At 36.6% G+C, this 19,556-nt stretch overlaps 2 protein-coding genes across 3 annotated transcripts in view; one reads left to right on the forward strand and one right to left on the reverse strand.

Annotated features, from left to right (window-relative positions):
* The window catches only part of FANK1 (fibronectin type III and ankyrin repeat domains 1), a 74,571-nt gene extending 66,123 nt beyond the window's left edge, over positions 1–8,448 (forward strand). Inside the window, exons 7-11 of one of the 2 annotated variants that reach the window (XM_030571002.1) lie at positions 2,958–3,123; positions 4,979–5,122; positions 6,163–6,240; positions 6,328–6,372; positions 6,473–8,448. In XM_030571002.1, the coding sequence (XP_030426862.1) occupies positions 2,958–3,123; positions 4,979–5,122; positions 6,163–6,240; positions 6,328–6,372; positions 6,473–6,574 (535 nt within the window). In that variant the 3' untranslated portion in view covers positions 6,575–8,448. The remainder of the gene's footprint in view (positions 1–2,957; positions 3,124–4,978; positions 5,123–6,162; positions 6,241–6,327; positions 6,373–6,472) is intronic. The other variant, XM_030571003.1, reaches the window with a different exon arrangement.
* Positions 8,449–10,403: 1,955 nt separating this feature from the next.
* ADAM12 (ADAM metallopeptidase domain 12) overlaps positions 10,404–19,556 on the reverse strand; it is a 328,083-nt gene continuing 318,930 nt past the window's right edge. The window contains exons 22-23 of the mRNA XM_030570288.1: positions 16,177–16,307; positions 10,404–13,739 (exon numbers count right to left, since the gene is read on the reverse strand). Coding sequence (XP_030426148.1) covers positions 13,682–13,739; positions 16,177–16,307 — 189 coding nt within the window. The 3' untranslated portion in view covers positions 10,404–13,681. The remainder of the gene's footprint in view (positions 13,740–16,176; positions 16,308–19,556) is intronic.

The following is a 19,556-nucleotide window of genomic DNA, read 5'->3' on the forward strand; positions in this document are numbered from 1 at the left end:
TTTCTCCTGGACCTTGTCTTAATCTGTGCCACTATCTTGGTGCTGTCTGGGTTCCTTCTAGTCTGACCTCACGGTGTTCTACAAAATGTCTTCCTTTGAACTTGAGCTTCTAGTTTCCTTCTGGTATATTCTTTACTGCCTGTCCCCTTGCTTGCAGCTCTCACCCTACTTCCTTCTCTGATAAGACTGCTACCTATCTGCTGGGATCCCTTACGGCTGTCACCCCTGAAGCATTTAGGTAGCCCAGTCCATTTGTAGCTACTTGAGTTTCTAGTGTAGCCACTCTGATTTCCCCATTCCATTCTTAGGTCCAGGCAGCCCTTTCTGGCAGTTCTGTTATCCTGCTTGTCCTCTCCACTCATAACTAGGCTACTCTGTTTGGTACTTAGTAAATTAGACAATGAGAGGTAGAGTTATCTGGTTCCATACGTGATTCAAAAGACAAATGCTCCCAGTGGTGAACCTTTTCAAGTGTCCCAGGATATTTGTCCATCTGCTTCTCTATTTGTCAGATCACGAATCTGTTTCCCTGCCCCCTTGGATGATCAATGGGCTGGTTATGTCTTTCTGGGGTTGTAGTATGCACACATGCTTCTGTTCTGCCTGTTAATGAACTGGCAGGCTCAATAATTTATATATACTTTCTTATACACAGAGCATCAATATTCAGTGAACTTTATTCCACATTCACCAAAGAAATGTATTTGTCTTGTTTCCTGTGCATTGATAAAATATGTTTTCATTTCTATCCATGGACACATTTGATGCCAGGGTTCATGGTTTTGGGGAAGACTGAAGACTGTTGGATATCATCTAAGATTAGCAAGTGTATATACACAATACTGATAGATAAATTTAAATTAGATTCTTTCCAATTTAAAAGTAAAGGGAAAACTATGATGATTGGTTACTGATTCATGTTTCTTGTATGATTAACATAGAGCAATTTTATTATGGTTGACAATGAATTTAAGGGCTCAGAAATTAAATGTGTGATTTCATTGTTTGTGTACTTGAATAGCTCCCTTGTGACAAGTGCTATTCAAAAATAAAATAAGACAGTCCTTGTCCTGATACTTTACAGTCTAAATAGGGACAAGACAGGACAGGTGGGTGTAGAACCAAATTTTATGGGAGGGAGAAGACAAGGGTAATAGAAACACAAAGTGTGAGTATATTAGCTCAATGTACAGTTTGGTAGCTACATAATTATTTTATTTAAAAGAGATTAATGAGAGAGAGAGATTAATGAATCACTGAGACAATTGTTTAGATGTTATCTAGGCATGTGGCCAGTCAAAACATCATCTTAGCATTATTTATTTATTTATTTATTTATTTTTATTATTACAGACTAATTTTGTTTTAATTTTAATACTCTGAATAAAAAACGTATTTATATTTTCGTTTCACCTTAAGGATTCAGTTAAGGCTTTAAGAGCCAGAACTGTGTTAGGGTAGGAAGTGCATCATCTGAGTGATAGCGTTATTGTATGCAGTGTAGTTGTAGCTGTGTCAGTCTCAGGATATTAGTCTCAGGTGAGGTAATATCTTATTAGTAAAAGATATTGCCTCACCCACCATATGTCTCTCTGACAGTGTTATTGTTATTAATATTACAGTAGTGCCTGCATGCCCCAGCCAACATCAGGGGCACCATTGCACAGTTGCTGGCTTTTCAAAATGCCGGGGGGAGGAGGGGGGCGGCTCGATCCCTGTCTCTACCCTAAGCCCCGCCCCCACCCCATACATTACCACTCCTGCTCCACTCCCATCCTGCCTCTTCCCACCCAGCTTTGCCCACTCCCCGAAGCATGCCGCATCCTCGCTCCTCCCCTATCCCTCCCAGCTTCCTGCATGCTGCAAACCAGCTGTTTGTGGCAGGCATGAGGCACAGGGAGGGAGGAGGGAGGCGCTGTTCCCCGGGGCCCGCTGGGGGTTGGGAGGCACTGTGGGAATGGGGAGGTTCTGATAGGGGGGGTGCCAGTGAGTGCTCAGCACCCACCTTTTTTCCCCAGTGGTGGCTCCAGCACTGGAGCACCCACTGAGTTGGTGCCTTTGCCCCCTTGTACTAGGTGGTGTTAAAATATAGGAAGACAGACTAAGGGTGAGAGGGGAAATGAGAAACAGAAAGGTGAAGTGATTTGCTGAGTGTCACTCAGTACAGCAGTGGTAGAACAGGGACTAGAAGCCATATTCCCTAGTCCAGTGCTCCCATCCACCAGATCAATATTTCACAGTGGGGATCATGAATGGCAGCCAGGGTGATCACAAGGCACTGAAAATTATATTACAGTCTAAAGCAAAGAAAAATCGTCTCCCTTGCTCTCTGCACACCATTACCCTTAAAATCTAGTATTCTCTGTTAGCTTCTCAAAGATACAGAGATTAATAGGATTATTACTGATGCTCCGGTGGACCTCCCGCAGGCGTGCTGGTGACCGGCAGAGTGCCCTCCGGGGCATGCCGCCCCAAGCACGCGCTTGGTGTGCTGGGGCCTGGAGCCGCCCCTGCTCTTATGCCTGTGCAGGGCTGGAGAAGGCATAATGGTTCCAGTGTCACTGTCTGAAGATGAACTCATTAATGGCCATTTCTATTCCCAGGCCTCCACGTGCTTGCCAGCATGCAGGAAGGTTGCACTATGGTGTTCAGTACTAGTAACTCTCTCCTCTGTAGTTGGGTAATGGTGGCTGTAGCATTATGGTTCTCTTCTGTTTTGGAGCACTGGAGGCAGAGTGGGGTGCAGCAGGGGAAGTGAAGGGTCTTGTGCCTTTCTTTCACCCTCTCCCAAGGACAGCTACAGCTTAGCTGTACATTAAATATCAGTAAAGTTGGTGGTTGTCAGCTCAAAATTACTAGTTGACAAGAAAAGGCTGTCCAAATTAAAATAAGTCACCAGTGTAAGAATAATAATGATGTCCTGTTCTTCCAGCAAAATAATTCTCTTTATGTTACAGCCTAATGTTAGCTTGTTTTGCTGGTCACCTGGATATTATTAAATACCTCAGAGAACAAGGAGCTTCTTGGGAAGTCAGAGATCTGGGAGGTTGTACAGCTTTGCACTGGGCTGTGGATGGAGGACATTGTGAGGTTATTGAATGGATGATTAATGATGGCTGTCAGGTATGGATTTTATCTGTGTGTTCTTAAGAGAAAACAGCATTTTTATGGGACATAAAGAGGTTGTCTGATAGCCTGGTGATACTTTGGGAATGTTAGTGCTCACTAAGTATATATCTGAGCCCCTTGGGATAAACTAGTGCATCTTATTGCTCAATGGATAGTGACCATGACCATGACATAGGTCCTGAGCATCTAGGAATTGTGAAACTGAAGAAAAAATGGGGGAAGGTGCAGGTCAGAGTTCTGATAGGAACATGGAGAATCTGCTATAGGAGGCTGGGAGAAGTGCTGCCTTTTAATTCTGTTGTTTTTATAAATAAATTACTATACTTTGGTAATTGTTTTGTAGATAGCTAATAGGGAAATAGACAGACCCTGAAGAGCCTAAAATTGAAGGTTTTATAGTTTTAATAAAAATCTGGCATTTTGTTTTGCTCCCAAGCCTCCATGAAATTGGAGACAGACAGTCATGCCTACTTTTGATTTTGCACCATCTAAGACACAAACTTGCATTAGCAAACAAAATGGGATATTCTTAGTAACAGCTCTTCAAATATTGGCAAATTGGTGGATATAATTTAATCAAGCTCTGGTTGAAGACTGCAGGGAGGCTAAATGAAAAGTTAAAGGTATGGAGATAAAGATTGATAAGTATAATGTTATTCTAATTGAGAATACTAGAACTGTAAAGCACCAAGAAATGACCTGTAAAACAAGTTCAGATTAAGAAAAGTCATGTTGATAGAGTTTCCTGCACGAGTGCAAAGTGAAAGAGAAGGGGATTATGTGCTAGATAGGTCAAAAATTAAACCTCACATTATAAATTTATTGTCACATAGCACTCTTAGCCCAGTGAGTAGGGTAGTAGAGGTTACGGATAACTGAACAATCTGCAAATCTTGGAATGAAGTTTGATCCTGTTGCATTCCACAATGACTCCAACCTAAAGGAAAATGAGTTGTATATTTTCAGGACCTAAACTTGCATATTGCAGTCTGAAAAACATGAATATTGGCATAGAAGTGGTATGTTTCTATTTTTCAGATTTAAAATAATTTTATCTAGGTTATTACCATGTTCTTCTTTGGTATACATTTTTATTTTATTTTACCATAAAAAATATGGACTTTGAATACTTAATTTATCAGATATCCAGCCATATTGAGGTTTACTACTGGAGCTGTAGTACAAAGGTTCCAGAATCAAGGGGTAGAAAGGAGATTTTTTTTGTTGGTGACTTGATAGAAGATTTCTTATTTAAATGATTGGCATACTGCATAGGTTTTGTTGTAATATTAATTATATGTGTAGGGTGCCTAACGCTTTGCATTTTTGTTATTTTAAACTGCAATAAATAATAAATACATAATGATGTTATGATTCTTTTGGATGAAGAAGAAATCTATTCTCCATGCACAAACTTCAAAGGCCTGAAAACATACAGGAGTCACTTCAAATGTTACTTTCTTAAAGCAATTACCATCCAACTTGGGTGCAGAGCAAGGAATACATTGCTTCCTCTTAAAAGACGCATGCAGGAGAAAACTTCTGGGATTCCAATTAAAATATGCACCCTAAGTACTACTTATAATATCCTCTGGGAGGCCGGCCAGAATTGTAACTCCTAATGTAGCCTTGATCCAGCAAAGCTCTTCAGCATATAATTTATTTTAAATATGTGAGTTCGTCCCTTTAGGTTTATGGCACAATTGGATTGCACATTTTAAAAATATGGCATCCTCAGAGTTGTGAATTTGTTCAACTCAGCAGTTGTTCAGCAATGTGAAAAATCCTTGTTTATTTAAATAGGGATTTTATTTTTCAAGTATGAGAAATGTCTTCCTTTCTGCAATAGGTAGATGCTAAAGATACGTGCTTAGAATGGACACCATTGATGAGAGTTTCTGCAGTAACAGGGAATAAAGATGTGGCATCTCTTTTAATTGAAGCAGGAGCAGATGTGAATGTGAAAGATAAAGATGGCAAAACACCTTTAATGGTATGTCTTTTTTAATAATCAGTTTAATTGTGTACTTGCAATTAAGGTCGGGAATTTGACTACAGTTAGAAAATTCTTGTTAACTCAGATGTGCAGTAGGATAGCAGTGGTTATTCATTCACTCCTAGAGGGCTTTTATTCAAGGAAAAAAATTACTACTGTTCCTCTACTAATACATTATACATTAAAAAACTCTTGGTTTGGTTTGTAAAATAACAGTACTTAGTTTGAGTAGACTTCATGGGCTCAAATGTATTTTTATGAGGATGAGTCCTCTGATTCCCTCACCCTTTCAGAATTTATCTTTCTGAAGTACTATAGTTATGTATTCTATAAAGATGATAACATGCTTTCTATATCATGTTATCATTTCACTTATCACAGAGGAACATAGCCTGTACATTTTAAATTCATAACATTGATAAATACATGTGTGTGGTATTTTGATCTTTGTAAATCTACATATAATTGCAGAGCCCTCTTGGCTGTGTAAAACCCAGATCCTGCCTCAGATTCAGCTAGTGCTGATCTCTGCACTCATTTGGAATCTCACTGAAGCCAGTCACAGCTGGCTCCAGGCCACAGCCTGCCAAGCGCGTGCTTGGAGCGGCATGCTGCGGGGGATGCTCTGCCGGTTGTCTGGAGGGCAGCAGGCGGCTCCGGTGTTGCTCCCGCAGGCGTGTGAGGGTCCGCTGGCCCCACGGCTCCGGTGGAGCATCCGCAGGCACGCCTGCGGGAGGCCCACTGGAGCTGTGGGACCACTGGACCTCCCCGCAGGGAAGCCTGCGGGAGATCCACTGGAGCCGCGTGACCAGCGAGCGGCAGAGCGCCCCCCGCGGCGTGCCGCTGTGCTTGGGGCGGCGAAATTGCTAGAGCCGGCCCTGAAGCCAGAACTCTGCATGGGCACTGGAGTTCACATTGGCAGATCCCAGTACAAGATTGGGGCCTGTGTAATGTAACATACATATACTAACTTGTGGCAGATACCAGTATTGTAATATAAGGCTATGTATTATAGTATTGTTCTAATTATATTGCAGGTGGCAGTATTAAATAACCATGAAGAGTTGATTCAGTTGCTGCTGGATAAAGGAGCAGACGCTACTGTTAAAAATGAGGTAGCTACAGACAATCACCATATTATAAAAAATTATAAAAAAAAAATCTAAAAAAGATTTTGAATATGCCATTGTTTTGTCTTTCAGTATGGCAAAGGTCTTCTAGAAATGGCTAGAGGTTTTCACAGACACGTATGAATAATTATTTTACATATTGATTTCCTGGTTTCTACTGGTTTTGTTTTTTAAAACCTTTCCCTTTCCGTTAATCTCTCTGCCTTTTTTTGTTTAGAGCGTGGTCATCTTGTTAGAAGAAAATAAGAGAAAATTAAGTGGGAACACCAATTGTCCTCCACCAGTTCTTGGCTCACAGGCACGTGAGGTAACTAAATAAAAGAAAAGGAGCGCTTTTTCTACCAGCAAGATGAAAACATGAAGACTGGCCCTCAGTTAAGCATTAGAATTTGCTTGTTTTATCTTATACTGTTCAGTTGTTACAGATTCTTGGATGCTCATTAAAATGTGTAGCTCAGCTTCTTGAGGATGTTGTCTTGTATCTAAATATATAAGTATGTTGTACTTCCATTGTTCCCTAACACTACTTCATATTCTCTTGCATTTAGAGTTAGATGTAAATCAAAATAATGTTTTCATAAATGTAGTTTGTATATCATTTCCCTTCCTATTCTAAGCCCTTCTCAGAGCTCATGACAAAGATTCTTTTTGACATATTTTTTATTATTACTTCCCTCTTCTTCTTTTCCTTTGTCTCCTAGTAACTGTCCCTCTGGCTAGAAAATGTTCAGTAACTCCCATTGATGCCTGTCAGTGTCATGCTTAAAATAGCCAGGAAGTCCCTTCTTTCTCTCCAGGAAATGAGCATCTTGCTTGTGCAGCACGCCCAGACTCAGCCACAGGAGTGAAGCACTAAGTTTAAGTCTTAAGGACTGTAATATCTTTCCAGGATAATGTGTTAGGTTAGGAAGGTGTATGTAATAAATAAAGTTGAAAGGTGGATTTCATGGTGGAAGCTGAGTTGTGACGTTAACTGTAACTATTATCTGATGTAGATAATCAGGGACCTCCTCATACATGGTCTTGCAGCGGCAACTAACACGCATGCACAATCTATCCTGCAGTAGAAACGTGATGAAGTTCAGGTACTTAAGTTTTATCACAAGATAAAGAGCCTTATACCCACTTCAAGGGATTGACCTCACTGAGTTCACTTCGTGGTAAAAGTAAAGTGACAGGTCTTCACTGTTTTTTTACCTTGGGATAGCTCATGTGTGTGTTAGTTACCCTTTTCAGTAGAGAAGACAAAGCCTATATTGGGGAGGTAAGGGGAAATCATCACTAAAGGTGCAGTCTAATCATCACTAAAGGTACAGCCTAACAGCTTTTTGGAGTTCAAACCTAAAGAACTCCAAATCATTAATGCAACATTTAACCTGGCCTGGTCACTAAATAATGTTTTATTATTTCAAAAATTGCTTGTAACTCTTGCATTCACAATATAGTGTGCAAGGTATTAGTAAATCCAGAAATGGCTAGTTGGAGTTAAATAGTGATAAGCTTTAAACATTAATTAATAATAAAACTTAAAAATCAACACAATTTAGTAGCAGCCAATGTAAACTGTACCAATTATGAGATAAATGTTGATGTTATGAGATAAATGTAACTATGAACAGTGAGAAAACAAGTAGCAGAGTTTTATACAATTTGAATGCTTTAAATTTTCACCATGAGAAGACCATTTAAACTGTAATTAAAGTACTCCTAAGTTTGTAGAGGGGAGAGTGCACATCAATGCTATTTACTGACAATTACCATATTTCATATAAAAGCAGTAAAGAGTCCTGTGGTACCTTATAGACTAACAGACGTTTTGGAGCATGAGCTTTTGTGGGTGAATACCCACTTCATCAGATGCAAGATAATGGTAATTATAGTTGATATTTTTTATATAAAATACATCCACATAACTATATTTTGAAAGTCTTTTGCTTGCTGTCACTTTAAAAATATACACTGATTGACATTAAAATGTAGATGTCTTCCTTTATCATGATATGTTGCAATACTTTCCTTACTACAATGAAATATTACAATGGGGCACATTAGTTCTCTCACATGTAAATGTTTACTTTTAAGTGTCAATCATTGTACTTTCTATCCTGTTGATAATGCTATCATATGCAATAAAGCATAAGCTGCACTTACTTTGTGTTTCTCTATAAAGGTAAATTAAAAGAAGTAACTTTCATTTTGTGGGGCGGTCTAACCCAGTGTTAGACTGGTATTTTTAACCTTTAAGATACCAAGAATGGCATTGTGGATTTTTTTTTTTTTTTTTTTTTTTTTTTTTTTTTTGGCAAAATGATGCCAACATTTCCTATCCTTGATGCTATGTTGTTTTAAGCAGTCCAGTTGCCCAGCAGCACTGCCAATATGGATTCAATTTACTAAAATTCAAAAAACAAATGTATGCTAAAATTCTATTAATTTGAAAAAAATAAAATAAACCTCAGTATCTTGAATTCCTGTAAGAAGAAGATTGATAACAAAGAGACTGTACTATCAGAAATATTTACCTCATTAATGAAGAACTTGTTTGTGAATCTTCTTTCCTTTTCAGGTTTTATGCAGAACAGAAGGGGCTTTGGAAGACGCCTGGGAGGGCAGGGGAAAACGCAACAGTTCTAGGATTTTCCTCCATTTGTGCTATTTCTTGTAGAAGCTAAATCTTCTTTTGAATCAGGAGAGCATTCCTAGTTCTTTCCAGGGCAAAGATAATTTCTGCAGTGAAAATTCTGTTCTCTTAATCCAGCCTTTCAAAAAATTGTCAGCCAACTAATATGATTCACATTCAGATGCTAACTTTCTTTTCCACTCTATTTACCTTTGTAAGATGTAAAGTCGAAATGGAACCATGAAAACAGTAATACTGTTAGCCATGGCAATTAACAAATAATGGATTGTTTTTATGCTTATCCTCTGCATCTACGTTTTTTCCAGGGATGGGCTGTTTACACAGCTGTCATCTAACACATGATGTTTTTATCTTTCACTTTGTGCTGGAAGGAAACTAGACTATTTCTTACTCTTCGGTCTGTCATTTTACATTTTATTTGACAATCTTCCTTCCCTTTATAATGAATTTACTCAAAGAACAGGGATCTATGAGGTGAATCTAAAGGTTCCAACCCTGCTGAAGAACAATATGGAATTTCAGGGAGAGAAGGGGTTACATTTTTTTGCTTGTTTTTAGTTTGCTTTTTTAAAAATGTAGGAAATTACACACACAGAAGTGTTAGAAGAATATTACTAAAGTTGCAAACAGAAGCACTGAAAAGGAAATACCAGAATTAAAGTTGCCTGTGCAACCTTAATTCAGCCCTCTTATGCATATGTATCAAGAAAAGTCTTTTTAATTATATTTACATACTGTTTTCTCCACAATACCTTCTTATAATGTTCAAAACAAGTAAAGTGGTAATGTATATATTACATGTACAGGTCTACTAATAGAGCAAGGTCTCCAGCTGGGAGGGAGATGGAAGCTTCTTGAACTAATAACAAACTTACATAATGCTGAAACACAAGTTATTTAAGGAAATTTCAGAATACCCAAAATATGACACCAAAAGTAGCTGTCTAGCCTGCCTAAAGCTGCTCCTACTCCTTCGTAATAGAAAAGCAGATAAACTGCTCCTTCAGTATTAATGTAATTTCTGTTCTGCAAACGTTTAGCAAGGAATGTGGTATGAGAAATTAAGCTTGTGTTAGACATCTATGTTTCCTTCATATGCTCAGTAAGCTATTTCAAATGCAGCTCTAAAATGGAAGCTTGTAGCTCTGACTCCTAATGGCTAAAGAAAACACTATTTGTAAACAAGTTTTTTCTGTTAGTTTACCATATATGAAGGTGATAGTTCAAACTCCTATAATTTTTTTCAAATTTTTAAGTACATATTTAGAAAATATCTGCATACATGTATAACAAAAAATGCCTGTGATATGCTAATATATAAGAAAAATAAATAATTCTGTTGCATAGTGAAATTTTACGGTTATTTAGAGTGTCGAAATGAAATAATTGACATACCTAGCAAAGAAAGATGTTACCATACTGATTTCTTAGGTAGTATCTTATATTTTTTTCTTGATGTGGTGCTTGCAATTTTCTAAATCATTTTAGTAATTACATAAGACAAAACAAATGTTTACTGTTTATTGAATATAGTATTCTTAACAATGAATAGTGTCCTGCTATTGCAGCATTACATTGTGTTCACTTGTAATACCTTAAAATAACAAATTCTACAAGGAAATGTGTACATAAGTAACACAAACTGTTATATAGCTAAGTGTGTGAAAAAGTTAAGCACATTTAAGTTTAAGTGAAGCATTGTAAATGAATGGTTCATAAAAAGAAATGTGCTGGTTTATGTAGCTTTAATCTCAGATCAGACTGTGCTAAATGGTCTGCAGTTTAAACAGTTAAAATTATTTATCAGTTGCTACATTTTTTTTCTAGAATAGCACCCTTTTTTCCCCCGACTCTAACCTAGTGAAAACATGCCTTGTATTTTTATATATCCTGCCTTAAAGTGCTTTTAAAAATATTTTTCTGTGACTGCTCTGTTAATGATTGTTTAGTCACTGGTCACACTTTTTAATGCTTTGTTTAAAAACATAAATTAATACATACAGAAGTCTTGTGTTGGTTTGAAGTAGATGTGAATGTATATTGGAAAGGCATATTGGTATGTTGGAGAAGCAAACACCAAGCAGAAGAGAGTATGCGAAAGCAGGAATTTGATAGCGAGACGAAAGTTTATGAGATGACTTAAGATAATGTGTAGCACTTCAATAGTTTTTAAAGTGCTTTGTAACTAACAACTAATTACGCTTCAAAACCATCCTATGAATTGGGTAATTAAGTGTTACTATATCCATTTCACAGATTGGGAAAACTGATGCAGAGAGGTTAAGTAACTGTGCAAGATCAAAAAGAGAAATCTGTATCAAGGGAAGGATGAACATTCAGGATCTCCCAATTCCTACTCCCATATTTAAACCATTAGACCCCACGCTCTCTTAAATGTGTAGTAGATTAGTATTTTATTTCTTTTTCTGTTAGCTAAATTCATATTTAACTATATTTTGCGAAATGTGATGATCCATAGGGGCATAATCTCTTGTGGATAGATTTATTTAGTTGCTGTTCAGAAGGGATAATCTGTATGTAGAATGAGTTTTGGCACTAGTGAGTTTACAAAAGTAAATTTCCTAGTGTACTAAAAGATAATTAACGAATGAATCATCCTTCAACTTTATTGTAAATGTCTAAATGCATTAAAAACAAACTATAACTAGTAAAATTTATTGAGCATTAGCAAATAGTGGAATAACGTTGCATTTTCAAACAATCAGAATCAAACACAACTGATGCTAAAAAAAAGTACCTGCCAGGAAAAAAGCCATGTACAGCAGCCATGTAACTAGGCATTTAAAAGAAGACATGTAGGTGGAAAAATCAGACTTGTATATGAAAACTGGTATCTATATAAAAACAACACCTATGATTACTAAAACCCCATGTCTGTCTCTGTTTTATACAGTTTTTGTACTTTGCATATTTAGTAATTTTCACTGGTTTGTTGATGGTCATTTGTACTTCTAGTCCCATGCACTAACATAATGCACCTTTATGCATTGTTCTGTGGGGAGCCCATGTACATGCTCTTCCCCAGGTTCTATGAGAGTGTTGTTTACCAGTAACAGAAACAACAAAGCATTAAGTTTTTTTACCTCTCTAGAATGAGGGAATGCTTTCAAAGGGTCCAGATCTCTCTGGCATTTCCCAATCAGGACATGAATCAGCAAGTCTCAAGTAGGTCATACTTTGTCACATACTTGTATCATAGCCTTTAACTATAAAATTAATCTCAAAATCATTACATGTGCTTGAGCTGTTTTGCTTTAAGAAGTTTAAGTGTTTAATAACCGTTGACATATATCCCCCTGTTTAGTCAGCTGTTTTAAGTAGTTGTAAATTTTTAGTTTACAAGTTGGTTAAAGGTATTTTTCAGAGATTTCTCATGCAGACTTAAAATTAATCCTGGGATAGCAAGAGTTGTCTGATTAGTGATGATGCATCATCTCACTGTAGGTCATATAAGCAAAAGCAAGATCATATGAAAGTCAATCTTAAAGTACCAAGATTTAACGGTTATGGTTCCGATTAGTTTTAACCCATCTATGATCCTTGTAACTCTGTTTTGTCAGCATGGGTGTTATTACAGGATCAGATCCCGAGTTAACAGCTCAAGAGATACGAAGATCCTCTCTGATTTCTGATACCTCACATGTCTTTATACTAAAGTACATCTTTTTAACGCTTCATTCACAGGAGTATGAGTCTTTTGGGAAAAATCCATAAGAGACAGACAGAATAACATTTTAGAAGCTAGTTACAAAACAGCAGTAAATATGTAAAATACAGTTGATAAGCAGAAGTGAGGCAGCAGAAATGCATATAATCTATTTTTAAAACAATTATTTGTAAATATAGCATCTTAATGTTTTCAAAGTATTTGATTGTATAGCTATATTGCATAGTAAGATCTTATATTATATTGAATTTATCTAATTACCAAAGCATCAAAAAATGTGATTACATTGGAAGGCCTGAATCTGCATTGATACGGAACAATTGTGTTGTGTTTGATAAAACCGTGAGCTAAAAATACAATTTTATGATATACAATATTTGTCCAAAACCAATATGCTCTCTTTAAGCACAGATTTCCTGACAATTTCAAACAGTGATACCAGGCACCTTGAAATTACAGTATAACTAGTAACAGTTATTTTGGTTAAGCACAGATTTCCTGACAATTTCAAACAGTGATACCAGGCATCTTGAAATTACAGTACAACTAGTAACAGTTATTTTGGTTAAACAGATATGGTATACATTTGTGTGCAGATATCGGGCATTTCACTGTATTCCAGAAAACATGGCTCACACTGATGTAATTATTCACAGGTTTGTTATAAACCACTGAGATCACTAGAGTTGTTTATCCACTGATTTATCCATGAGTATCAGTACTCTATAAAGAATAGATCAAAACTAAACACTCTACATAAGATACAAAGCAGAATGTTTCAAGTTCACTGAAATATTATAAAAAAGGCTTCCTTCCTAGGAAAACTCAGCTATGGTAAAAAAATATCTACTACAGTGCACTGCACTGTAATAAATATTCATCATAAATTAATAATTTACAAGTACCTGAGCAAGTACGTGAGCACCATAGCACAGCACAGCACCAAAAGAAGTAGCTCAGAGTTTTTAAAAATAATGGTGTTTTAAACTTTAAAAATTCTAAGTATTGTTATTTTTTTTAAACCCACTCTAATTGGAGTTTAAAGATAGTGCAAACTTCTGTCTTCACTTTTTTCAGAATGGTGTCAGATTTTCTTGTCATTTCACATAGGCAGTGTTGCTGGATCTGGGCACTTGTGGATGTTCAAGTGCAGGTCTGTTTAAAAAAAGATGAGAAATATATAAATGAAAATGTCAGAAATTGTTAAACTTCTGTTTTTAATTTTAGCATTAGGAAATATAGCTTAATTCATTCAGCAATAAAGGGATTTACCAATTTTATCTTCACTTTGTGAAGAAGCAGCACAGAACTTTTATGTTTAAAAAAGGTAGGACATCCAACTTCTTTTAAAGGCACCATCAGATCTGCTCTAGAAACAGATTTCTTGTGTGACCCTCATCCAAGTCCCTTTATCTGTTAAAATATTGCCCTCTGACCAGTTGCAGAACTAGGCTTAAGTTTTAGGTGTGTGTGATAACCTTCCTTAGCTCCCTAAGGGGTTACTTAATTTAGGATACTTTAAAAAATGCCTCTTAGTCCTGTACTGTAGGTACCAGTTCAAAGATGTGTGGGTGGCCACCTTGAAGTATTGTTACTGCTTCTTAAGAGCATCTTACTGGGATGCATAATACACAATACAGGGTCTTGGAGGAACTCCTCTCTCCCTCCCATGGATCTTCCACATGGAAGAGTAATACTGGTAAGTTAAGAGCTATGCATAACGTACATAATTATTAGGAAAGTAAAATGTTATTGTGGTTTGATTTTTTTCAGTTTTCTGAGCAGAGCATCACACTAGGTGTCTCAGGGTAGAACTGCTATTGCTTCCAACTCCACTATTTTTATTTCTTTGAGACTCATTTTTTTTTAATGCGTAGAAGATTTAAACTCTAGGGTTACATGATACAATGATAAAATGGAAATTTGGAAGCTAATGGAGCCTTATTTACACTAGATCCCCCACTAGTGGAGATGAACCGGTGTTAACATGGGTGAAAATTTTTAGCTAAAGAGTGATAAAACTTCCTAGTGAAGATAAGGTCTAGGAGGTGCCTTTAAAATATCACCTAAAAGAATTAAATGTTTGTGTGTGGCGGAGGTATGGGGCTGAGATGGCTAAGGGAGGAATATAATGACGATTCTCAGTGTACGTTTCCTACATACAGGCCTACACTAGTCAAAAAACTCACAAAACTTCCTATCAAATGAGTCTCTATTAAATTGCTATCATCTTTCAAAAAGGTGGGAATGCTATCATCCCCAGTTCTAGTTGTCTGCTGCAGTACTATGCTGTCTGAAAAGGCTAACTACTGGATTCTTTCGAAGCAGCTGCTGTAAGAGACATCTCTTTTGTGCTGCTGAAGATTTTTAGAATCACACTTCAATGTTTGTGCTGCAACATCACTATCGGCTTGTTTGTTCAATTATTTGGAGGGGGGGAGCAGGAGTTTGTAAAAACAAACATCTTGCCACACCGTTTTCCTCATATAAAGTAACTGCAGTGCCCTGATTTTGAAAGAAAAACAGTATTTTTTTTTAATGGGCATGGATTAAATTGCATGTTGACACAGAAATCACAAGCAAAGTACTGAAGCTTCTAAACTTTTCTGTATCTACAGTATGGATGATTTTACTGTAAGTCTTTGCTATGCCTGTTTGAACTTATTTATCTTGTATGTTTTTAGTTTTATTCACCAAGAATTCTTCCCAAGTAATGTAATGAAATCCTTGCATCCTTTGTGACACTAAATTTCTGAACCACTGCCAACTACATTACTTTCTGGTAATGCTGAAACTATAAAATAATGGCAAGCTTCGTTATAGGAGGTGCCTGCCAATAAAGCATTGTTGATACAGCAGAATATCATCTCAATGTGCAAAGTTATTGCATGCGGTCTTTCATACATTATATAAGATCATATAGCTCTTGAATGAGTTTTGCCTTCATGAGGGCTGTAGGCTAATGCTCTCTATCTCTTTCTTGTGATCCTTGCCACAGTCTTTCTTCATCATTGCTTGCAGGCGGTCAGCCTAGATGATCACGATGGTCCCTTCTGACCTTAAAGTCCGAGTAATGTACAATATGAAAGTACTATTACATAAGAGTTTAAAAAATAAAGTGAATTAGGTGTTTAAAGACAGATCCTCAGCTGGTATAAAATGGCATACCTCCACTGAAAAAGAAAAAAGAGCTATATTTATTTACAGTAGCTGAGAATCTGGTCCTATCTTTCACATATTTGGTAAACACAGAGAAAATGATTATTTATTACCAAGATACATAGCAAAGGTACTCTACAATGGTATTTTATGTGCAGTTAGAATATAACTCATTGCTGTATAATAGATGTCTTCGTTTTTGATCTCGTCTGTGATATACTTGTTTTCTACCAGAGTAAGATATAAGCACAATGCTAATATATAGGTGAGGGAGTTGCAGGGAACCTTATTTGATGACAGACCATTTAAATGGAGAGGATGGTGGTTTTTTTCCAAAAATATGGCAAGTCAGCTCTGAGTAAGGGAGATTCTATAACTGCCAGTAAAGTATTTGCTATAAGTCATAAAAAAAATTTTGATTAGCTAAACTAACCTTACAGGAGTAATGTAAGGCACAAGTTTCTGATGTCCAGGTATTGGGCTGGAGGCATTGTTAAACCGAGCAGTTTTGTTCAGAGGATTTGCTGGTAAAGGCTTTTGAGGAGGGTTTGGTTTCAGAGTTTCCTGTTTAAAAAAAAAAAAAAAATCAGATCATGTAATCTTTGTAAACAAAATGAAAAAACAAACACTTTTAAACGGAGTTGCTTTCTACTTCTGTATGCGGTAGATAGAACACATGGAACACTAAAGTTTGTTGTTTTGTTTATTTTTTTAAATGTTCATCAGAGAGATGCATTTGAATCCTACAGTATATCACACAATGTCCAAATTATAGACTGTAATTTTTATATTTCAAATGTGATTGAAATTTTCCAAATCGTTAACACTGCATATTTTCAGAACCATGGTGTATGTGTTTACACCAAAAGAACTTTTTAGATAAAACTCACTCTTACCAATTTGCAGTAGGAAAGTTAATTCCATAATCCATGTTTTGGACTGGGGGACATATTCTGCCCTCAATTATGTCATGCAATTAAAAAAATAAAAGGCAAATCAAGGGAGGGTAGGTAACAACAATGCAATTAGATCAAGGATGAATTTAGTCCATTGTGTCCACATATGTTTATAAGGGTGATCTGTAAAGGAGTGTTTTTGGTTTGTTTGTTTTTTTAAATGAGCTTCTACTGTTTTTTATTGTCTTATGATATATGAAGAGGGCTGCAAAGGATTTCTTTTTAGGCTTTTTCCTTCTCTTTGTTTTTATTTTAGGAATATTGGGAATAACAAATCTGATCTTCACTATCTTTATGGGAGAAACTCTGATGGGTCTCATTGCATGTGCATTGTGATCTCACTCCTTTATTGAAGCAGTGGTGTTAAAAAGACATCTTTTGTCCAAAATTGTAATTAATCATTGGACGTTAGCAGGTGTTAACATAAAACTAAAACTAAACAAAACAGTTTTAAACAACTTGATTAAACATCCCCTCCTTTTTCAGTTGCTCAATTTTCATTTGTTTAACTCATGTGATGTCATAATTTCACTAGTTCTTCTGTTAGTGTCTCTTTTAGGGCCTGAATTTCTAGCATTAAAAATATTTTAAAAAGCAAACACAATTTTTAGTTATTTAAAGAAATCCTTTCAGGTCATCTTTATACATTACAAGGAGCAAAAAAAGAGCACAAGCCCAACTTTTATTTTCTTGCAACCCTCTCCCTCTGCAAATCTAGATGCAGCTGCATTCCAATAGCACATCCAAGTCTCCAGGATGAGTTTCCATTGTTTCCGGAGGCAGTGTTTTCGGCCTGGTTAGTTTACAATTAGTAAACACATACAAGGTTTCCTACAGGAGATGACAACAGTGGAAATGACTTCAAAACGCAAATTTTGGATGACCCTAGAATCAATCTGTCTGATTCGAGCTTGACTGGTGAGCATTCATGGAATTGTTATAAACACAGCTGCAATTTATTTCAACCAAAAGAACTGTGGAACTAAGTAGTTAATTAGTAAAGAATAGTAGTAATCTTGCTGCAAGGCATGAATTAATGTCATTACTGTGTGGCCATCAATCTGCTCCAAAGATGGTAACATTGTTTCATTGGTCTTAGAGAGAAGAATGCTTGTTGCACAGTTTATGATCCAAAAAAGACCACCATTTAATACTGGCAATTTGGCATGTGTGCAGCTGAGCAAAAATGGTTTCTGAACACTAAATTTTCATTATCTGTTTTAAGCATCTCATTTTCAACATAAGCATTGCACTTTTGAAAGGAAATGGGGAATGACCACTAAACCTGATGATCACAAAGGAGGAGAAAGCTGGACTTTGAGTAAACTTTGGATTCAGTCAGTTCAAGTTTAGAACAGTTTTATTTTTTAAAACTACAGTTCTGTGTCCCTCCTCTCCTTGCATGCAGTTGCTGCATAACTAGTACTAATGCTGTATGCACGTGAGGAATGGCAAGACTAAATACATTTTTTTTTCCTGTTTGGCTACTATGATAAGATAATCTCTCACTCCATACAAGTCAACCTTGACCATCATCCAAAAGAATTTTAAGTTCTTATCAACTTCTTCCTTCAAAATAAAGGAAAAACATTTTTCTTATCAGTGCTGTTTTGTGTGTGAAGAATAGACTTCATAAAAGGAAAATACAAGGGATATTGCAAATAGTAATGAAGTAATCAACCATAGTGGAAAAAACCAGCAATTTCTTGTAAATATCTTTCTGTGTGATAGGAATATAATGATGATGCTTATGAAGTCAATTATAGATCTTAGCAAATGAAATTGTTCAAAATTTGGTAAGTTTCAGTGGATATAAAATGGACAACCTGTAAGAGAGAAGCAGCCTGTCTATTCAAATAATCCATGGTCGAGAAACCACATGTGCTAGATTTCTTGAGGAATAAAACTTGCATGTATGTATCTATGTTTAAAGCACAATATACCATTTTGGAAGAAGGCATATTGCAGCTGAACCATAAAGAATACAACTTTTTGCATATATATGGAATTGCCTCTTACTGAAATACTACATTGAGTTATGATTATGAATATAGGTTCCCTAAGGTAATGGATTTAAAAAACCAAAAACATTTCAACGTGGTTGGCACATGAATGATTGTGTGCAATTTTATTGTACCATTGTATTTGGTTGCAGTTAGTCTTTCTTTGCCAAAGAGTTAATGACCAAATAAATAAAGATCAGCATTACGGAGATGGCAAGTAATTAGAAGGAATTTAGTCTTCTTGCATCATAAAACCTTTGTTCCACTGACTGCCTACAATAATATGAAAGTGACCTGCTTCTGCATGTGAGTAGCTTTACTCAGATGAGCATTCTAACTCATCTGTGTAAAGTTATTTATTCACTTGTGTTTGCAAGATCAGGCTTTAATGAAAATTCTTTTATTTATTTGTATTATGGTAATATCTAGATGCCTCCAATGAAGATGGGGACCTGAATGTGCTAAGCACACTAAAAAATATATAGTTAGACAGTCCCGGGCCTGAAGAGCTTACAGTCTAAACGGACAAGATCAACAAAGGTCAGGAATGTTACTTTATCCATTTTACCTATCCTAAGTGGCAGGTAGCTACTATTTCATAGCTCCTCTCCCATGGCTCTCTGCTAGTAGCACCTTCCTTTCGCCCAGCCCATTAGTAGGGAATGGAACTGCTTACTGGGTAGTGCGGGGCACAGAACGAGGAAGTGCCAACAACTTGGTTACAGATCAATCAGCCTTTCAACTTGCCTCCATGGGGAAATTATTCCAGAATAGCCATTCCACTGAAGTGTCTTTTTTGAGTTTTAGCCTAATTCACATTGGTAGTAGATAGAGCTTAATCAGGGCTGGCCCAC

The sequence above is a fragment of the Gopherus evgoodei genome, chromosome 7, assembly GCF_007399415.2.
Source record: "Gopherus evgoodei ecotype Sinaloan lineage chromosome 7, rGopEvg1_v1.p, whole genome shotgun sequence".
In the NCBI taxonomy this organism is placed as follows: Eukaryota; Metazoa; Chordata; order Testudines; family Testudinidae; genus Gopherus; species Gopherus evgoodei.